This window comes from Micropterus dolomieu, linkage group LG10 (assembly GCF_021292245.1).
Source record: "Micropterus dolomieu isolate WLL.071019.BEF.003 ecotype Adirondacks linkage group LG10, ASM2129224v1, whole genome shotgun sequence".
NCBI classification, from domain to species: Eukaryota; Metazoa; Chordata; class Actinopteri; order Centrarchiformes; family Centrarchidae; genus Micropterus; species Micropterus dolomieu.
In genome coordinates, this window is record NC_060159.1 from 23,957,799 (window position 1) to 23,976,438 (window position 18,640).

Genomic DNA, 18,640 nt, shown 5'->3' on the forward strand with positions numbered 1-18,640 from the left:
CAACACAGATACGCAGATAGACAGAAGATCATTAATTTACAATATATAATTATGGATAATGACTTCTAAATTCATTTCAAATAAAACATACAAACCTTCCCCCCAAAATGTTCATTGCTTTTATCTTCATCAATGTTTTTTCCCCCCCCACAGCTTTTGCAAGTATGTACACAAGGTTTGGTTGTATGAGACAAAAAGGGTTGTGTCATCAACCTGCTCCATGTAATGCATCTCAGCCAGTTTAAAGTTCTTATCCAGCATGGCCACATGGGCTTGGACTTGGAAAAACGCTGTTCCATCACCTCCCTGGTCAAAAGAGACACACACACAGTGAAACACACACAAACACACACACTCCAGTGATCACTCAGTTTGTACTGTGCTGACAAAACGTCATTAGTTAAGATATTACAAGAATTGCAACGGTGCATTTTATGTCAAATGTTTCATGATCAGAGTTGGGTATTCATTCTAATTTCCTTCTGTAAATTGTAAAGCAATATATGTGTGTATATATATATATATATGTGGTCAGCGGGGAGATACTGTTGTTTCTTGAATCTGTGCTGACATGAAACGTACCATTTCCTGCGAAACTTTGTCTGCAATCTGGTTTGTTTGGTGAAGGAAACGCACAGTTGAGACGTCCCCCAATGCAGCAAAACACCTAGAAAAAGAAAAGGGAAAGAAAAAACGCAAGCAAGTAATCAATAGAGGGAGACACAGAGAGAAAGAAGAAACACTGAGACATTCATTGGACTGAAGGTAGAAGGTACAGTAATACTGGCCGGTCACAGCTCTGAAAGCTCTCTCTTCACTTAATGAACGGAGATAAATTAGAGCTTTTGTCTAATTAGCCTTTAGATACGCTGCAGTCTGAGAAATGAAAAGGCACATCTTAGCATTCGGCCACTTTATTACCAACTCTCTCTGAACATTTGCATCAGATTAATTAACAAGTCATGAAAGAAAGAAACTTAAAAAAAACTCCTTCTGTCTGACTCTTTTTCACTTCCCTCCCTCATTAACATTACCCACTCCAGACAAAAACGTTTCTTTCCCCGATTTCATGATTTATGCAAATCAAGACGATGCCTAACGAACAGCATATGCATTATTAATGAGAGAGAATTCAAATATGAAAAGTTTCTCAAAACCGTGAGAAATAAAGATGGTGAGAGAGACAGAAAATGCTTATGTTGGGGGAAAAACTGTCTTTGATGATTAATGAAGTTTGAGAGGGAGGTCGAGCAGGGACACAGTCATCTGCTGTGTGTGTCTGTGTGTGTGTGTGTGTGTGTGCACTTGGATGTGTCCAAAAGTGTGCTTTTCCAATCCTGGTGACCAAGGTGCCCTTGTTGTCTCCCTTCTCTTCAGTCTCAAAGATAAGTCTCACTTACAATGAAGACTGATACAGAATGTAATTACTTCAGAGACACTAACATTAGCTAGCAAGATTGTGTGTGTGTGTATGTGTGTGTGTGTGTATGTGTGGGTTTAATTTTTTTATATCCCGAATGCACACTAACCGATAGGGTCATGGTGGGGACAAAAATTGAGGTCCCACAGGTAGAGACTGTTAGCGAGGGTTAAGACTTGGGTTTAGGGTTCAGGTTTCAATTGGACTAAGGTAAGGTTTGAATTTGAATTTATTTCAGGATAACCCCTTGAGATGTATCATCTCATTTTCAAGGGGGTCCTGCAGCATACATAGGCACACATTTTTAATTAAAAGTTTAGGTTAAGGGCTAAGGTTAAGGCATGTAGTTATTAGGGGCTAGGGAGTGCATTATGTCAATGAGATGTCCCCACAGGGTGTGCAACTTGCTGACCTTTCTGCGATGTGCAGCTGGTGCGCCTCTAGAGCCAGCTTGCTGAGCATCTTCCACATGGCTTCAGTCTCTGGTGACATCTCCAGAGTCTCAAGGAATGCTGTGGCTCTGTCAACACACGGACACACAAAACACACAGAGAAGTAAAACCAGGGTTCCTACACAATTTACATTTCAAACTTCCATGCATTTCCAGACTTCTCTGTAGATGTTTCAGACTCTATTTGACACCTGAGTACAAATAGCTAGACTTTTATAATATAAATAAATTGTTTTATAATCCAACTGTTAAGCTGTAGGTTACATTCTGACTATGTATGGTATTATGTTGCCAAACAAGTGCCAGATGACTGTAGCTACGTACTGTAGCTCATTCAAATCAATGTTGCTCAGTCCCCACTCCTATGCAGAGAGCTTGATGACGTTCCACTGTCAAACATCTCTGCCCAAGGCAGATAATGTCTCCCTAAGATATTTAATAAATAATATTATTGTTCCCCCCATAATTATTACTTTCTTTCATAAATAAGAACCAACAATTTGTTGTGAAAAAAGTTAAACGAATTCATTTTCATTGTGCCTTTGCAGCCTTGTTCAAGGTTAATATTTGGTTATTTGTGATGCAATTCAAAGATATTGCTACATTTTCTTTCAAACCAATTTGGTCACGAATGTCCGGATTTGATCCAGTTATAATATATGTTACATGTTCCAGTGTGCTTTCAGTCACACACCACACCTGCGCTCTCTCACATGGCGGTAAACATTTTGTCTGCGCCGGCTGGCTGCTCCACTCATTCTGCTTGTATTTATTTTTAGAAATTCTGACTTTTATGTTTTAGAAAACAGAATAGTCTGAAACAACAGAACAGACAGTTTCACCACTATTTTGTGTTGCGGATGCAATCTGACATACAGCATGACCTTTTTCAAAGTATGACAGTATGACAGATAACCAGTAGAGGCCATAGAGTCTAGGGCCCAGAATTAGTATAAATAATTAAATTAATGCAACCTGGACCCGGGTAAGTGATGGAAAATAAACGGATCAATGGATGATTAGATTAACCAACTAAAAAACAATAATTCATTTAAGTTTTTACTAAAATTTACACTTTCCATTCTGAGCTGATGCGAGCTGTAGCTAGCAGCAGTAAGAGTTTGCTACAGCTCTGATGGTGCTGACTTAAAAATCGACAAAAAAAGATTGAACAGCCTCCTGCAGTCAAAACCATCCCACTTTTAGTTGAAAAGTGTCCCACTTGGATATAAAAACATTTTATAACTAACATTACTGCCTACAGCAAGCAAAATAAAATATATAAGACTTTTGTTAATTAAATTAAAGACTTATATAAATATTCTGTGCCCTTTTTCAGAAAACTGAATTCAATGCTATTTAACACTTTTCAAGACCTACAGATACCCTGTTTCACATATGGTTAATCTCGTAACAAAAATACAAGTACAAGTCACCAGAATCCTCCTAAAAGGTGGCTGGTCCTACTCTGTATGACAGAGTTCAGAGCTACGGTGAAGAGTTCAGCTGCTGCCCCTCCAAACTAAGAGAGGTCAGTTAGAACGATTTAGACATCTCACACTGAGGCATAATTTTGGAGGTGTTCAAATCACGACACACTGAAGAGATTATATGTTCCAGCTGGCCTGGGAGCTCTGAGGAAACCCTCAAGAAGAACTTGAGGAAGCTGCTGGATAAAAGGACATCTGGCCTGTTCTGCTTACCCTGCTGTCACTGAAACTCTGACCCAGAAAAGTAGCAAGCAGTTGGAAGGCCGGATGGATGTTCAACTTGATATTAACGACAGCGAGGGGCTGATTTTCTGTCAGAGTATATGAGTCTAAATTTACCTGTCATAATCCCCATCATCAACAGCCGTTCCAAACTCAATGAGGCCTTCGTCCAGTGTGTACGTCACAGTGTTCACACCCTCCGTCACGATCACATCTGTCTTCCCATCGGCTCTTTCTAGATCCACAATGTCTCCCTAACAAAGAGAGGTGAAGCCAACCTGAATTAGAGAGAGGGATGTTGCAGTAGTGGAAGTACCTTTCTCAAGTACTGCCCCTACGGACAAATTTGAGGTATCCTTTCCATTTCACGTGCTCCATTACATTTAGAGGAAAATACTGCACTTTTATTCGGCTACATTTATTTTACAGCTACAGTTACTTTACAGATAAAGGTTTTGCATACAAAGGATATGATCAGCTCATAAAATAAGATGCACTGTTACAGATTAAACTACTCACAGACTATAAAAGTTAAATTTTGTTGACCAGCTACTACAGTATAATGCTACTTACACATGAATGTATAAATAATCAAAATAAAGTTTTAAGCATTAAGTATTTTTACTTTTGATACTGTAAGCACATTTTGCTAATGTTACTTACATATTTTACTTAAGCAACGAGTGCAAGACCTTCACTTGTAATGTAGTATTTTTACAGTGTGGTATTGCTACTTTACTTAAGTAAAGGATCTGAATACTTACTCCACCACTTTTGCAAGTATGTGTTAGCTAGTAGCTCTAATGAGCACACTCCCAACAAGTCACTGTAAAAATTTAAACATTTTAAAAACAATGTTGGGCCAAATATAATGTGTACAATAGCAAATATATGTCCATTAGATATCTGTATTTGTCTGCACAATTTGTCTTGCTCTTCTCAGAGCTTGCTCTGTCTGGTTTTTATTAATGAGAACATTAGTGAGTGTTCCACAAGCAAGTTTTAAAAACTTGCCTGCTCAGTACAAGTACTTGCTCCAGAACAGCAGCATTAAAAACACTTGCTCAGTCAGGAAACTATAAAAAGCTATCAACTTCAAACTTAGTAGAACAACCATAATGAACAATCCAGATGTGGAAACCTTTTTAAAAATAATTATTTTTAAAATATTATTTTTGCCTTTATTTAAAGGGGAACAGGTTAGTTTACTCATCACTAGAAGTACTACCCAGCCTGTGAAAAACAATTGTCAATCAACCATGTCTGACAAAATAACCCTAAAGATGTCACAGTGATGTCAGTGGGTTTATTTCAGCTTGTGCTTGGAGACCACAAAGGTTTTACCAAACACGTGCATTACACACTAAGGGTGTGGAGTTTGAAAGACATGGGAAGTTGCAAGGAAGAAACGGTCAAATTAAAAGATAAAAAGGTCAATATGAGCCACATGAACACATACAAGTCTCACCTTGATGGGGAACATGGTGATGCTCTCTGGGCTGTCGATACTGTACCAGATGCAGAGGTTTCCCCTGTTTTGGGCGACCACCACATCACTACCAGGCACCCACTGGACATATGAGCAGAAACTCAGCACTGTGGTCTTTACGCCAGCCTCTATGTCATACAGATGGAGCTGAGGAAGAAGGAGAAGATGGGAGATACAGAAATTCTTATTTTCAAAATTGCTTCATTATCAGCGAGGGTCTAACCTTATCAGAAGAACTTGTTTCCTTAATGGGAGTTAGACGCACAATCCATTGTCAAAACAATCCCACCTTTAGTTCAAATGTGTAACGTCTCCCTGATAGCCAGTAATCACATACAAAAACATTTTTAACTAAATTTGCTTCCTACAGCTTGCAAGAGACAATATATAAGATAATATTAAATTTAAAACTTGTTAATATCGTCGGAGGGCTTTTATGGAGGCTCTATTCCAAACTAAGGCAACTGGCTGCTGATTCCAGCTTTATGTTGAATTAACAGATGTGATCAATCCTCTCATCTACCCCTTGGCAAAAAAGCAAATGAGTATATTTCTACAAATAAAGAACTATTCTTTTATCTATTGCAAAATGTCCATTGGATATTACAAAGCATTTGGAGGTCAATGAAAGGTAACTAGCTTACTGTAGTAAGATGTAAGAGCCAGTATGCCACCATGTTTCTTCGTGTTACTCTGGTCAACATCCCTAACTGTTACACTAGGTTTTGTTTTATTCCTGGATGATAAGCCTCCTACTGCATGTTGCTTTAGAAAAACAAATTAATATGCATCCTTTGTGTCAAAATGATGTTTGATATGCTGGGACAGAACTATGTTTAGCATCATTAAAGAGAGATGCTAAAAAGAAACAAGGCAGACATTGTTTAGTAGTAACCACAGTGATTGTCCATATTTTCCGATTCCCTGTCTTGGAAAGCTAAAGTGTACACGGCATAGTTTAACTAATTTGGCTTGAACAAAGTTGATTAACTTCCACCAGCTCCATATGAATACTCAAAATGCAATCTATTCTACTCTGCTCTTGATGAGTTCAGATTATGTATATTCTATAAGCTGCAGTGGCTCCCCAAGCACTTACTATGTACGTGTGTGTGTGTATGAGAGACCGCCCGCTGCTGTAATCAGCTACCTTAATATCATCCCCCCCACCATTTTTAATAATGCTCCATCTATAGTTTCACCCTGGAGCTTAGCTGGCCAAGTTTTAATGCAATGAGGAAGAGCAGCCTATTGATAAGTTCACTTGAAAGCGAGTTTCAATTAAAGAAACATTTGTTATACAACTTGACTTTTTATTATTTCTTACTGGTGGGAAGTGCAATTAATACATGCTATGAAGGTGAATATCCAAAAATCTGAAATAGTATAAATCTTTTTCAGCCTGTTACGTATATTCAGTTACATTTTTATCCACTGAATATATCGATGGCATGCTGTACATTTAATTTTTATGCACCATCAGTACCCTTAAAGACAATTCCATACCAGTGACTTACCCATCCTGTGTACATACACAAATATTTGCAAACATTTGTTTGGGGACTACTGAAAAAAATTACACATTTGTAAAAAAATTAATCTTTACCCGTCATTATGTGCCATACAAGTGCAGCAAAAAGTTTGAAGCCACTGAGGGATTCCTAATTGCCAGAGTTCTCCATGTCTTTGCCCCAGGGCTAGAACATCAAGCTGTTTCATTACCCCAGGGCAACAACTGACAACAGCTCCCTGCCACTCTCATCCTGCACACAGCTTCTCCAAAAGCCGTGAATCTCAGCACTGCCAAGCGTAGAACAGAACAAAATTTAGACCTTTTATGAACGTTGGTTTTTGTTTGGTATTGAGGTGGAAAAAGTGAAAAATACATTATGTTTCTCCATTTAAATCATTGGAATAGGACAAATTACCTCTAGGATTAGGCAAGGTGGAACATCATCAAAATGACAAATTCACAATGCTGTGCTTGTCAGCTATTAGTGTGTGATCAAACTTTTTCGACAAAATGCTTGAAAGATTTTGTGTTAGGTTTTAGCCACAACTCTGTATAAAGTTGCAGAATTTCTACAACCCAACAATGGGTGAGAAAGGCTTAGGCTGCTTAAAATGTCTTCATTTTTATAAAAACGTTATTTCTATTTCTATATTTATATTTAGGTGTAGTTAGGTATAGGTTAAGTCTATGCCAAACATATTATAGAAAGGGTATATAACAGTTGTACTACTTTTATGGAAAAACAGACAAAATTACTTTTTTTTTTTTTTCTTTTTTGCTATTGTCAAATTTTTTTAAGGGAATACAAATGTAGTTATTTCCCTGAAAACAATGTGCTGTATGAAACATTTTGTCCACGAGCATGACCAAATCTGAAGATCCTGGACGAGTCGCAACATGGTTACTAAGATAACATTTATAACATTTATGCTAGACTCAATTGTATTTTTGTTTGATTGGTAATTAGTCATTTTTGGAAAATGTAATCAAATAAAACATGGAAAGAAGAAATTGCTTTGTTTACAGGGGTCACTCGCCAAAAAGGTTGGGAATCCCTGTACTACAGGAGATAAAAAAAATATCATTCACAACTTCTATTTCTTGTTTACACTGCTTACATTTTATATATCAGTTTAATATGTTTATTGGTACGCACCAAATCGCCAAAGCAAATTCCTTTTATGTGTAAAACAACTTGGCAATAAAGCTGGTTCTAAATCTGATATAGCACCATTTCATCTCTACTGTGTATGGATGGGTTCTGGGACGTTCTATAGAGCCTTACGGTGGCCAATGTGGATCACCTGGATGACCAAAGTGGCTCTACAAAAAGCCACAAGACATGTTTTGGGCTATAACTTCAGACATGCCCCAACCAAGGTGCACATTTTTCTACTTTACTTAGTACTTTGCTAATCATCATCTTGACGGTCATTTGCCCTCTCTGCCTTTAGGCCTCTCTCCGTCTCTCCCCCAATCTTACAATCCCTCTGGGTGCTGAGGTTTCATTCTCACCCGCAGCTTCTTGTCCCTGAAGAGCAGTTTGCGTCCGGTTTCATTGAGTTCCAGCCAGTCAATCTTGGAGTCATGGCTGATGGTTCCCAGATTGTAGCCCCCAGCCAAGTCCACTGAGAGGAGAAACAAAGTCCAGCTTAACTGAGCGGCAGTCAGACTGGCAGTATGACAATGTAAAATTGGGCTTTTATTTGAGATTAGACATCAGCCACTCATTTTATAATTATTAATGATTCTATCAGGCACAGTGAGCAGTTTCTCTACTCTAAAAACTTACTTGCTCAAGTTGATATTACTAGTCTGATGATATGGGCCTACATCAACTTTTTTAATTAAAATGGAACACGGTTTAATATTATGGTGAGTCATCATGTGTGAATTCTTGTGTAAAACAACATATACTAAATGATTCATGGAGAGAAAAATATAACAATGTCAGCATCCTACAGTGTTCAAAAGCTGCAGAATGAAGCTGTTTCCCAATCAAAGGCATTTCACAATCCCACAGCACAAAATTAACATGTTAACCGGCAAGAGTTGTTCAAAACTGATGACTCACTATCACTTGGTCAGGTAGTGAGAATTACTGCTCTGAAAATTCACTCACCAAACTGTTCTTACCTTGGAACAAAAACATGTCACCCACTGGAGATTTAAAACCACAGCTGGCATTTAAGGATAAGGCTGGCAATATTCTGCATTTTTCTTATTCTTTACAAATCCCATGGAAAGACCAAAACCAACAATCAATTGATCCTACTAACACGTATTGTGTGTGTATCCAAAGCCTAATATCCCTCTGTGCCACAGAGCTCCATTGTTTTAATGAGCCACAGTGTTGCACATGGTGACATGTTCCTTCATCACCATGAACACAAACGCAGTAGTTTATTTTGACTCAGTCCCACAAATACCATCCTGCTGTCCCAAATCCTCGCTACCTCTTTAAATGTGTATTAATCCTAAACTGGAAATAGTCTCCAGAAATGCACTATATATTTATGACCAGTTTTAAAAGATGTATTCAGTAGGAACCAATGGGCTTGGGGCTGAGTGCCACAGACTAGGTCAGAAAGTCAGAGTATTGAGATACGAACAACACTTTGTTGGTATTTTGGTCTTTTCACAGGATTTGTTGAAACTAAGAAAGATGCACATCATCAGCATCCTTTAATGTAAATCATATGTGATTGAAAGCAGTAAAACCACCAGTATGTTGTTGTTTGTCTGCTTTTCCTGCATGATGAAGAGCTGCTCTGGGTTTAAATGAAGCTAATAAAAGCTTATTAGAGCTTTCATTCCTGTGTGTGATTATTTTTAAACTGTATTGGCCATACCAACGGCAGATTTACGCCACGCCTCGATCACAAACACACATTCTTACCAATAGCAATCGTCTTTATATCAATCAGATACGCAAGCTTCTTGTTGTCGTCAACTCCTCTTTGCTTCCTCTCGTTTAGTCGAACACTACACATGCAAACACACACACACACATGCAAACACACACACACAAAACACACCTTTAGTCAAAAAAACATGGCTTTTGTTGCTGTTCATCGTTCTAGAAATCCCAGGACACCACTGATCATGATGTTGTCATGCTAACAAGTGTCCAGCCAGAGGCGAGGAGCAGTCAGCAGAACGTGAAACCTGCTCACCTCACCAGCAGTCAGCCATTAGTCACTCACCCGGGGAGTTTCAGTCCTGACACTTTAGACAGGGCTGAATATCTTAACATGGATGTGTCAGGCTGAGTCTCACTGACTCTCCTGAAACCTTACTGTAATGATGCCTAGAAGTTTTGCACAGCTCAATACACCCATCTAATGGACAGAGCTGGAAATATATAGCTTAATGGAAGTGATCAGGGACAGTGGTCAAACTTATTCAAGACAGTAATGTTAGCAGAGACTGTATTTGAACACCATGTATATTTATATTATCACATTATTCATTCATCAGTGAAAGGTGACTTTTATTAATTTACTAAACATTTTTCTACATCTAATACAATCTCCTTTCTAGAGCTAGAAACAGACACTGTTTTTACAATGCCAAAAGTTGTTTTTGTTTTTATTTTTTAGGCAATTTTGTGCTTCAGTGGTCACAAATGGCATCGAGACTTTGATCTGAATTCGAGGCATAAAACTGGTTACTTGACTAATTGCTGATAAAATGGCTCGATTTTTACATTAGAACCTTTTTTTACCTTTCTGCCATTCAACAAAACAGTCAGCTAATTATCTGTCTAGATAATTTATGACAGTTCTTTGGAACCAGACAAACCTGTTGCATTTGAGGTGTTTCTAAACCAACGTCATATGGTGTGTTTGTTTTTTATAATTGGACCTACCTGATTAGGTGAGGGTTCATAAATTCTGTTCTGACTGATCCCAGGATCTCATTGTTACTGTACTCCACAAGGCTCAGCTCCCCAGCATTAAAAATCATACACACCTGCAAGATAAAATAAAGCAAATTAAAACACAGCAGATGCAAATAATAGTAGCAGCTGTAAAGTACAAGACATGAGGTGACCTGAAACATGACTTCCTGCTGGAACGGTACTGTGTCTTTAATTTTCATGAGGAAAAAAACATCTTAACGATAATCTTCACACATGGTGTGTGTACTCACTGTTTCATTTTCAAAAAAGAACTTTTCGTTTCCTCCAGAACCGGGCCAGGGCACCTGAAAGAGAGGCCGCAGAATCAAGGCTTCAATTCAAATTATACATTTATACAAGGGGAACAGTCCATCTCCATTTACTGTGGGAAGCAACAAGGAAGCATTTACAAATGATATGACAGGACAGGTGGGGACACAAACTTGAGGGAGTAAATGGATTTTCTTTCAAGCTGTTAAAAGGATTTCTAGACAGTCAATCTACCAAGTCAATCTGGAGTCAAAACTTGAAGTTTTGTCAAAACAAAACTTAAAATCTTTTTAACATTGAGGTCTGTGCATTATTCTAAGCAGTTGGGACATGTTTTTTTAACCCATTAAAGGTTCAGTGTGTAATATTTAGAACAGAAATGCAATATAATATACATAACTATTTGTTTTCAGTGGTGTATAAAGACCTTACATAATGAACCATTAGGTTTTATTACCTTAGAATGAGCCATTTCTATCTACATACACCTCGGGTCCCCTACATGGACATCGCTATGTTGTTTCTACAGGAGCCCAAGTGTGTTTCGTCACTATGCTGAATATGTTAGAAGAAGAAGTTGTCTGGTTTGTTAAAAGTAAGAGGAGAAGTGAAATATGGACAAATGTAGGACCACACGTATTATCGCTTGCAAACAGACGGGGGAGCGGTGAGTGAGCTGTTGGTTGCAATTCGCAACCCTCACTACTAGATGTCACTAAAACTTGCACACTGATCTTTTAAGTCCTACCTCGCTCAGTTTATTTGTCAGCAGATCTCCCAGCAGAAGAGTGTCGGAGGTGTGAGCCACCAGGTACCGATCTTTGCCCATGATTTTGACTTCTTCTATCTCATATCCATAATAGGACTTCAGGACCACCCGCGTTCCTGTAGAGAGGTTCCTCACTATCACCTAGAACAGAAGGAAGAGAAGATTAAAAGCCAAGTGGCGAAGGAGGCAAACATGCAAGAAAAAGATGACAGATTACATTATTTTCTAATTATTTTTCATTTTTATGAATAATAGGGGTAAAATTCAACGACTTCATGCATTAACTCACTAAATTATATTGACCATGGTCTTAAAAGTTTACCAGTAAAATAACTCACTATGAGCTGTAACACCAGGCATACTCACTTAGAAAAGAAAGAAAATGTTGCTCATGACCTCTTGACTGGAAATGATAATTTTACACATCAGCTGTCTCATTAGCTGCTAGAATGAATTTCTTAATCACAAACTCATCAATTTCAATTTGTATCTTTATTTTTTCAAACCAGTAGCAAAATCTATTCACGCTTTAATTAACTTTTTTTTTCCTAATCAAAAAATCCTAGATTGAGTTCTAAGGTCATTTCTATCAGTTGTGTTTCCAGCATTGTTATTCTGTGTTTATTTGTACTGAAAACTAGTGACGGTCACAGTGCATAAGTTATTTTTCTCCCAGTTTCTAAGGTTTCTAGTACAAATAAGATAAAGTATTTGTTTTCGGGAATTACAGATGGCCTAAATTGGATTTCTGTTGAAATAACTAGCTTACAAATGATCCAAATTAGAAAATCTATGCATTTCCGTAGGTACTTGTCTTTTGATGTAATTAGATGACCATCACTCAAAATGTTGTTGGAAACCCCCTTAATTAATATGTTTGTAAGATGGTTAGCTCATTGTAATTCAGTGTAAAGCATCAATTAATTAGAAAACAAGATGGTGCTGTGGCTAAACAAAAAGCTGGATGATTATTTATTTCTGCTGTTTCTTTCTTAATTATGAAAGTGGAATATGGGGCTGTTTTTTACACTTTAAATCTGACTGACTGATATTGCATAATCAACTGGCTTTTTTTTATATCATTTGTTAATCGGCAAGTGGCAGAGACCAAAGTGAAGGCTAGAACTGCTTATTTGGTCCCGAGTTCTCGTCATTATTTTCTCGTCATTGTTCGTGCAATTAAAAGATACTGCAGTTTTCATTTTATTTCCAGTTGTCTCTGTCTGTACCTGGCTCAGGCCAACGTAGGTCATCTCAAACTTGTTCTTATAGATGGTTCTCCGCAAGCAGCAATCAAACAGCTCCACTCCCCCACACAGAGTTCCCTGTCAAGACACACATACAGTAAAGAAATACATAAAACACTATTCACCTTTTTTACATATTTGTGTTTTAGGTTTTTAATTATTTTATGGCAACCGCAGAGGAATTAAGTAGAATTGTAAAGATAAAGGATTTCAATGCAAGAGTAAGCTGTTTAAGAGGTTATATCAGCCTAAAACCAGGTTATGTAAGAGACCAGAAAGAGAATGCACACTTAAGCACTGCTGCAAAGCTAAAGAGCAAAAGATATATTTACAGTAGGATAGCATTAAAGCCACAGTCTGGATTAAATTAATGTGACAGATGATGTATTTACAGCACAGAGGCGTGATCCATCTTTCTTCCAGGCCAAGCTGGTGATAGTGTAGAGGTTGAGAATCTCTTTAGGCCTGGATTCATCCCACAGCCCTCTCCTGGGAGCCCAGTTAAACACCCGCAACCTAAGTGAAAAATCAGGAAGAGAAACAACTTGAACTCACCACAAACTACTAAAATACACAAACTAAAAAACCCTTTACGACAGCGTCTCTCACATCACTATTGTAAATGGTACCTGAGGTGTTAGAGCTGATAGGTATCTCAGTACTGTCTGTATATCAACAGAGAGAACACCTACTGACCTGTCATAACTGCCAAACACAACAGACTGCCCGCTGGGGCTGGTGGCGGCCACGGTGAATTCCTTCTCCGTCCGGTCGCGGGTGTAGTCGAAGGTCTGCAGAATATGACCCTCTCTGCCGTAGGCCACCACCTTCTTGTCACAGCCGCCAACCATGATGCTGTTTGCACCCCAGGCCAGAGCGTACGGTGGGCAAGGGTGCATCAACAGCTTACCCTGTGTCAAAGTGTGTTTTGTTACTCTGGTAGACGTACTAAAAACAAATGTATATCACAAATGTTACCGCAACATGAGCACAATCTACCGGATAATATAGGAAAATATGCCAATGTACATGACAAATAAGGATGAATGATCTGAGAGGCGGTGGGTACCTGAGACTCCCCTGAGCCTTCGTCATCAAAGAAGTAACGCACGACTGTCCCATCAGCGTGGCCAGATAGGATGCCTTTACCAGAAACACTGACACAGAACAGACACAACAACTGAGCGTATAACAAAAATAGAACATCAATTAATATGTAGTTTTTCTAATTGGCAACTGGCTTTCATTTTGAGAAGGACCAGGCCAGTCAGGATGCAACGTTTCTTCTTTCTCCAGAAATGTTTTGGGAATAACACACGTGCAGTGCACCATCTACTAACTGGTGGCCATAATAACATATGTGCATTTACTTGGATGCCAGGGAGACAACACAGGACTCTGTGCCGTAGATGGTTGATGACTTGTTTGTCTGAGTGTTGGCTAGGCGAACCTATGAAAAAGAAAAGTTATTATTATAATTATCAGTTTTTATTTAAAAATACAAAATTTTGTTTAGCTGTTGTCCTAAAACAGCTTTTAAATGCAAATATTTTTGTATCAGGGCTGATAGCAGTTATTGTAACTATTAAGTCAACTTTTAAGTAGGTCTGTTTCTGTATAACAGTTATTTCAAGCCAAACAATGCAAGTCTTGACAAGGTGAAAACACCTCTGATGCAGCAATTAGACCAGAGAGAACAAATAAATCATTAAAAGTCCAAAAGACACCATTACACTACTACTGCAAGCAATCCTATTGTGTCTGCTGTCCTGCTGATACTACTGTAATACTGATGAGAGGAGACAAGAAAATGCTGACGTACCTTGCCATCCACTAATCCATAAACAATTGCATGCTCTGCAGGCCAAATCAAGCAAGTCACAGCACTCTGCAATACAGTGTATAACATGTGGCATTACAAAGATGTGAGAAAGTTGGACCCATGACTTCCAAAGCATAGAAATGAGATTGCATACATTTAACACTAAAACAGCAGCTGGAACTATACAACCTATGCAGCACTATTTCTAATGAGTTTCTTCATTAAACATTTGTGATCACTTTCAAGCCTTACGTGGCCTCAAATCTACTAAAACACTTACAACTTAAATTGCCAAATACATTACTACAAACGATTAGTTGGGAATAACTTTTTTACAACACGGTTGCCTCTTTAGGCTTGCTGTTCATTGTGAAAACAAAGTGTCTACACGTGTTTACTCACTGTCTGAACAAATTTGTTGCAAATGGCTTTTTTGTCCCCCCTAGGAGATAAGACAACAAGCACAGAAATCTGTTTGCATGCATCAAAGTCAAAGTCAAAAATCAAGATTAATATGTGATTAGTATATGATGTGAAATCAGCTAAAGGACATTACCAATCCTCTCCAATTCTGTAGACAAAGATGATGTTGTCGGACTGGCCGATAGCAATTTTGGTAGAGTCCGGTGAAAACGCCATGTCATTGACAACATAGCTGTGTTTTCCATACTGACAAAGAATTGTTATTATTATTATTATTATTATTAACAACAACAACAACAACACACAACCTGTTTATTCATTTGATATACTAAGCTTAAATGAAGAGAGTCAAACTGGTGAGCAAGGAAATTTTTACCATCATTACCTATCATTTTGTAATCATCAGCACTCCTGACACAAAAGTAAATCCACACTTTAGTATGAGAAGAAAATCAAGTGTCTTGCTATGGACAGTATAAGGACAGGAATATCAAACCTGACACTACTGTTAAAAGAAGCTCTATTACAGAGATTATTTGTCAACAGTGAGTGGACTCTTCAAAATTTGAAATAAATTGCTAAATAAAAGTTTTTTCAAACTTTACACCATAACACGGGACACTTCAGTATAGATAACTGCGAGCCATGATGTAAAGAAAATCTGCGCATGCTCATGAGGAACCCAATTAAATGCAGGGTTCCCACAAGAATTTTTAAGCAGGGATAGTAAGCCAAGCTTTCCTGGCACATCTTGTGTGGATCGATTTAGTTAGTAGAGAACTCCTAATCGATAGCCACACTCATGAAAGTGGCATTTGCTGAAAGTTAATGGTTTATTTCATAAAAGTGTACTTTTTATGATATGGTTCTGTTGTTTCAAGAGGATAAATGAAAAAACTATGTAAAACATGTTATATATATATAGTTAGTTAGTTGATGTATCATTGAGTATACATGCGTTCAATAATGATACATGTATAATTATGTTTTATAAAGTTAGTCTTTATTTCAGTCAATGTGGCCTGTTTCTGCTACAAAACACTGCAAGAAACTCTGACATGTCTCATTAGCATCAGTTCAGATGAAACACTTCCTAAAGATAACTAGTGGAGTATCGATCAGTCCTATAACATGACTATTTAAGCATATTTGTGCGGAATAAAACAATGATGATCTGAGAATAAGATTAAGAATAAGAATAATAAGAATAATTTAATTATGATACTGTTTATCCTATGGTTGTAAACCGTTTGTTATTGAGGGGCTTTTCTTTTTTTCATGAATAATTGGGGTGAAATTCAAAGACTTCATGCATTAGCACTATAAATTAAATTGACAGTGGTCTTACAATTTTATTTACATTCTGCTAATACACACATAGACTCATCTGCTCCTTTAAAACAACAGAGTCAGAGTAAAATAACTCACTATCATTATTCTTTAGCATTGCTGTATTATGTGTTGTTCCTTGTGTTTTGTATTGACGTCTGTGTCTTGAAAACGAGAGGATGCATCTCAAGGGCTTTAGACTATCATAAAAAATGTGGCTTTATGTATTAGCCAACACTGGGCTAACTTCCTTCCTGTCTCACCTTAGAATCCAGGGGTTTGGTGGAGAATTTGTCTCTCCTTTCTCCCTGCTCATCATAGAGTAGCACCACTCTGTCGACAGTGCAAACAGCAAACTTGGTGTTATTCGGTGCCCAGGTCATGCACGTCACTTTGGCAGCACCCTCCTGTGAAGGCAGAGAAAACATTCAGAAGGAATAGATAACAGATGCCTTCACCCGAGCACCTCTTTGGATAGTTTTAGCCAACCTTACCCAGATGCATTACGTTATGTTCTGTAACGTTAGCGCCAAACTCCATAGAAAATTTAACTGTTTTAACAGTTACATCTAGTGTAATTTGTCCGGTGACAAAAACTGTTAAATAAGAAACACAGCTTTTGGGTATGGCCGAACCTTTAAGATGCTGTCTTCACCTAATTCGGGGCTTATTAACAGTACTTTTTTCTATCAAGTAACAGTTAACGTTAGCTAACGCACCGCAGTTGCTAGCGAACAAAATAAAGTGACTAAATACCTGTATTTAATACAAATGTAATACGTATCAGTAAAATCACTTACATTCCGAATTGACAAGGGGAATATAATGTTTCGTTGCAGCTTTCAAGTCATGTTATTAGATCATTAATATATATTAGTCTACACTTTTTAACTGATGTTTCCCTCCAGCATCAGCTAGCATTAGCTAACTTAACTCACCTGGGGTGTTAATAGCGTCTTAAGATGCTTCAATTGCATTTTCAGGACGTTTTCGGGAAGCTCATACAAGGAACAAATGTTATTAGTGCTGAGATAAAGTGAACTCCTTAGATTATGGCCATTTTGTTGACCAAATCCAAGATAGCAGCTAGCAAGGAGGACATCTTTATAGTAAACATAACTGTGATCTCCTTAGTTACCGCTGGACTGGTGGTGCATTGAAGACTGTAGGAATTTTCATTCGCTCCCACAAATTGTGTTTTAATTACGTTGTTTTGTTTCGACCATGGTTTTAACAAATGTTATTTTACCAAAAATGTGAGGAAAAAGAAGCGAAGAGCATTAAAGCTATTTCAGGTAACGCTAGATACCATTAGTATAACTAGGCTGCCTAGATGTGTACTTTACACTTGAAGTGGCATTTTCTAGCTAAAGACGCCACAATACTTCCGTTTTATTAGGTTATTAGCTTTTATATACAATAGCATCAATATACATCAATATACGTTACGCATGTAAATGCAGATTCAAGACTAGAATCTGTGTGTGAGTAAACTAATGTTATTAAGCTTTTTATACGCCTTGTGTTTCCAAAGGGATTATTTCCGTGATAATTATTTAGGAAGCTATATAATAACAAGCAGACACAAAAGTACAAAGTGCTTTATGTGTGTTAAATGTGTGGCTTCTCTACAGTCAGTAAAGTCAGAGTAGTATATTAGTTTAGACAAATATCCATCTTCGTATGGGAAAAAGATTTCACTGGAGATGCCGGGGATTGAACCCGGGGCCTCATACATGCAAAGCATGCGCTCTACCACTGAGCTACATCCCCTTCCATGTCTTGACACGTCGGGTGACAGTTTTTATCTCTATAAACTCCAGATATGTGTTCTTCAGATTGATAAAAAGCTTTTATAATAAAGTCTAATGCGGATTGTTTTGACAACACAATACCTATAATTAATTCTAAATATATCCCTGAAAACGATACGGTAGCTAGATATCCCTTAATTTGTATACAAATTATAAATCAACTAATAAATGATGATGTATTATTGTGGATTAAGACGCCCTGCAGTTTATAAAGTCGTTTAAATTAGCTGTTGAGAAGTTGCTGCTGCAGGTAAATTACGCCACTCAATCTCTAGCGTGATGACGTCAACGTGAAGCCAAAATGCGTTAAGTTTCCCGACGTACCGGAAATGAGCAATTCTACCTTCAAAATCAAAGACCACGTGTGTGAAAACATGGCATTTCAGTTTCTACAGATTTTACATCACATACACTTCAAGAAACCTCGCAAAAATTAAAATACATGCACATAAATTAACAAAATAACACACAGAGCA

At 37.8% G+C, this 18,640-nt stretch overlaps 1 protein-coding gene and 1 non-coding gene across 3 annotated transcripts in view; both read right to left on the minus strand.

Moving 5' to 3' along the window:
* Positions 1–17,483, minus strand: part of ift172 (intraflagellar transport 172) — a 49,848-nt gene extending 32,365 nt beyond the window's left edge. For both annotated transcript variants that reach the window (XM_046060816.1, XM_046060815.1), the window contains exons 1-20: positions 17,289–17,483; positions 16,614–16,757; positions 15,155–15,267; positions 15,001–15,040; positions 14,599–14,664; positions 14,147–14,226; positions 13,846–13,933; positions 13,473–13,687; positions 13,169–13,292; positions 12,759–12,854; positions 11,509–11,670; positions 10,742–10,795; positions 10,458–10,561; positions 9,486–9,571; positions 8,102–8,214; positions 5,053–5,220; positions 3,702–3,838; positions 1,833–1,940; positions 583–667; positions 214–306 (exon numbers count right to left, since the gene is read on the minus strand). In XM_046060816.1, the coding sequence (XP_045916772.1) occupies positions 214–306; positions 583–667; positions 1,833–1,940; positions 3,702–3,838; positions 5,053–5,220; positions 8,102–8,214; positions 9,486–9,571; positions 10,458–10,561; positions 10,742–10,795; positions 11,509–11,670; positions 12,759–12,854; positions 13,169–13,292; positions 13,473–13,687; positions 13,846–13,933; positions 14,147–14,226; positions 14,599–14,664; positions 15,001–15,040; positions 15,155–15,267; positions 16,614–16,757; positions 17,289–17,327 (2,115 nt within the window). In that variant the 5' untranslated portion in view covers positions 17,328–17,483. The remainder of the gene's footprint in view (positions 1–213; positions 307–582; positions 668–1,832; positions 1,941–3,701; positions 3,839–5,052; positions 5,221–8,101; positions 8,215–9,485; positions 9,572–10,457; positions 10,562–10,741; positions 10,796–11,508; positions 11,671–12,758; positions 12,855–13,168; positions 13,293–13,472; positions 13,688–13,845; positions 13,934–14,146; positions 14,227–14,598; positions 14,665–15,000; positions 15,041–15,154; positions 15,268–16,613; positions 16,758–17,288) is intronic.
* A 568-nt stretch (positions 17,484–18,051) lies between these two features.
* Positions 18,052–18,123, minus strand: trnaa-ugc. The gene has a single exon. It is a non-coding gene; the product is annotated as a tRNA-Ala (tRNA).
* Positions 18,124–18,640: the final 517 nt, after the last annotated feature.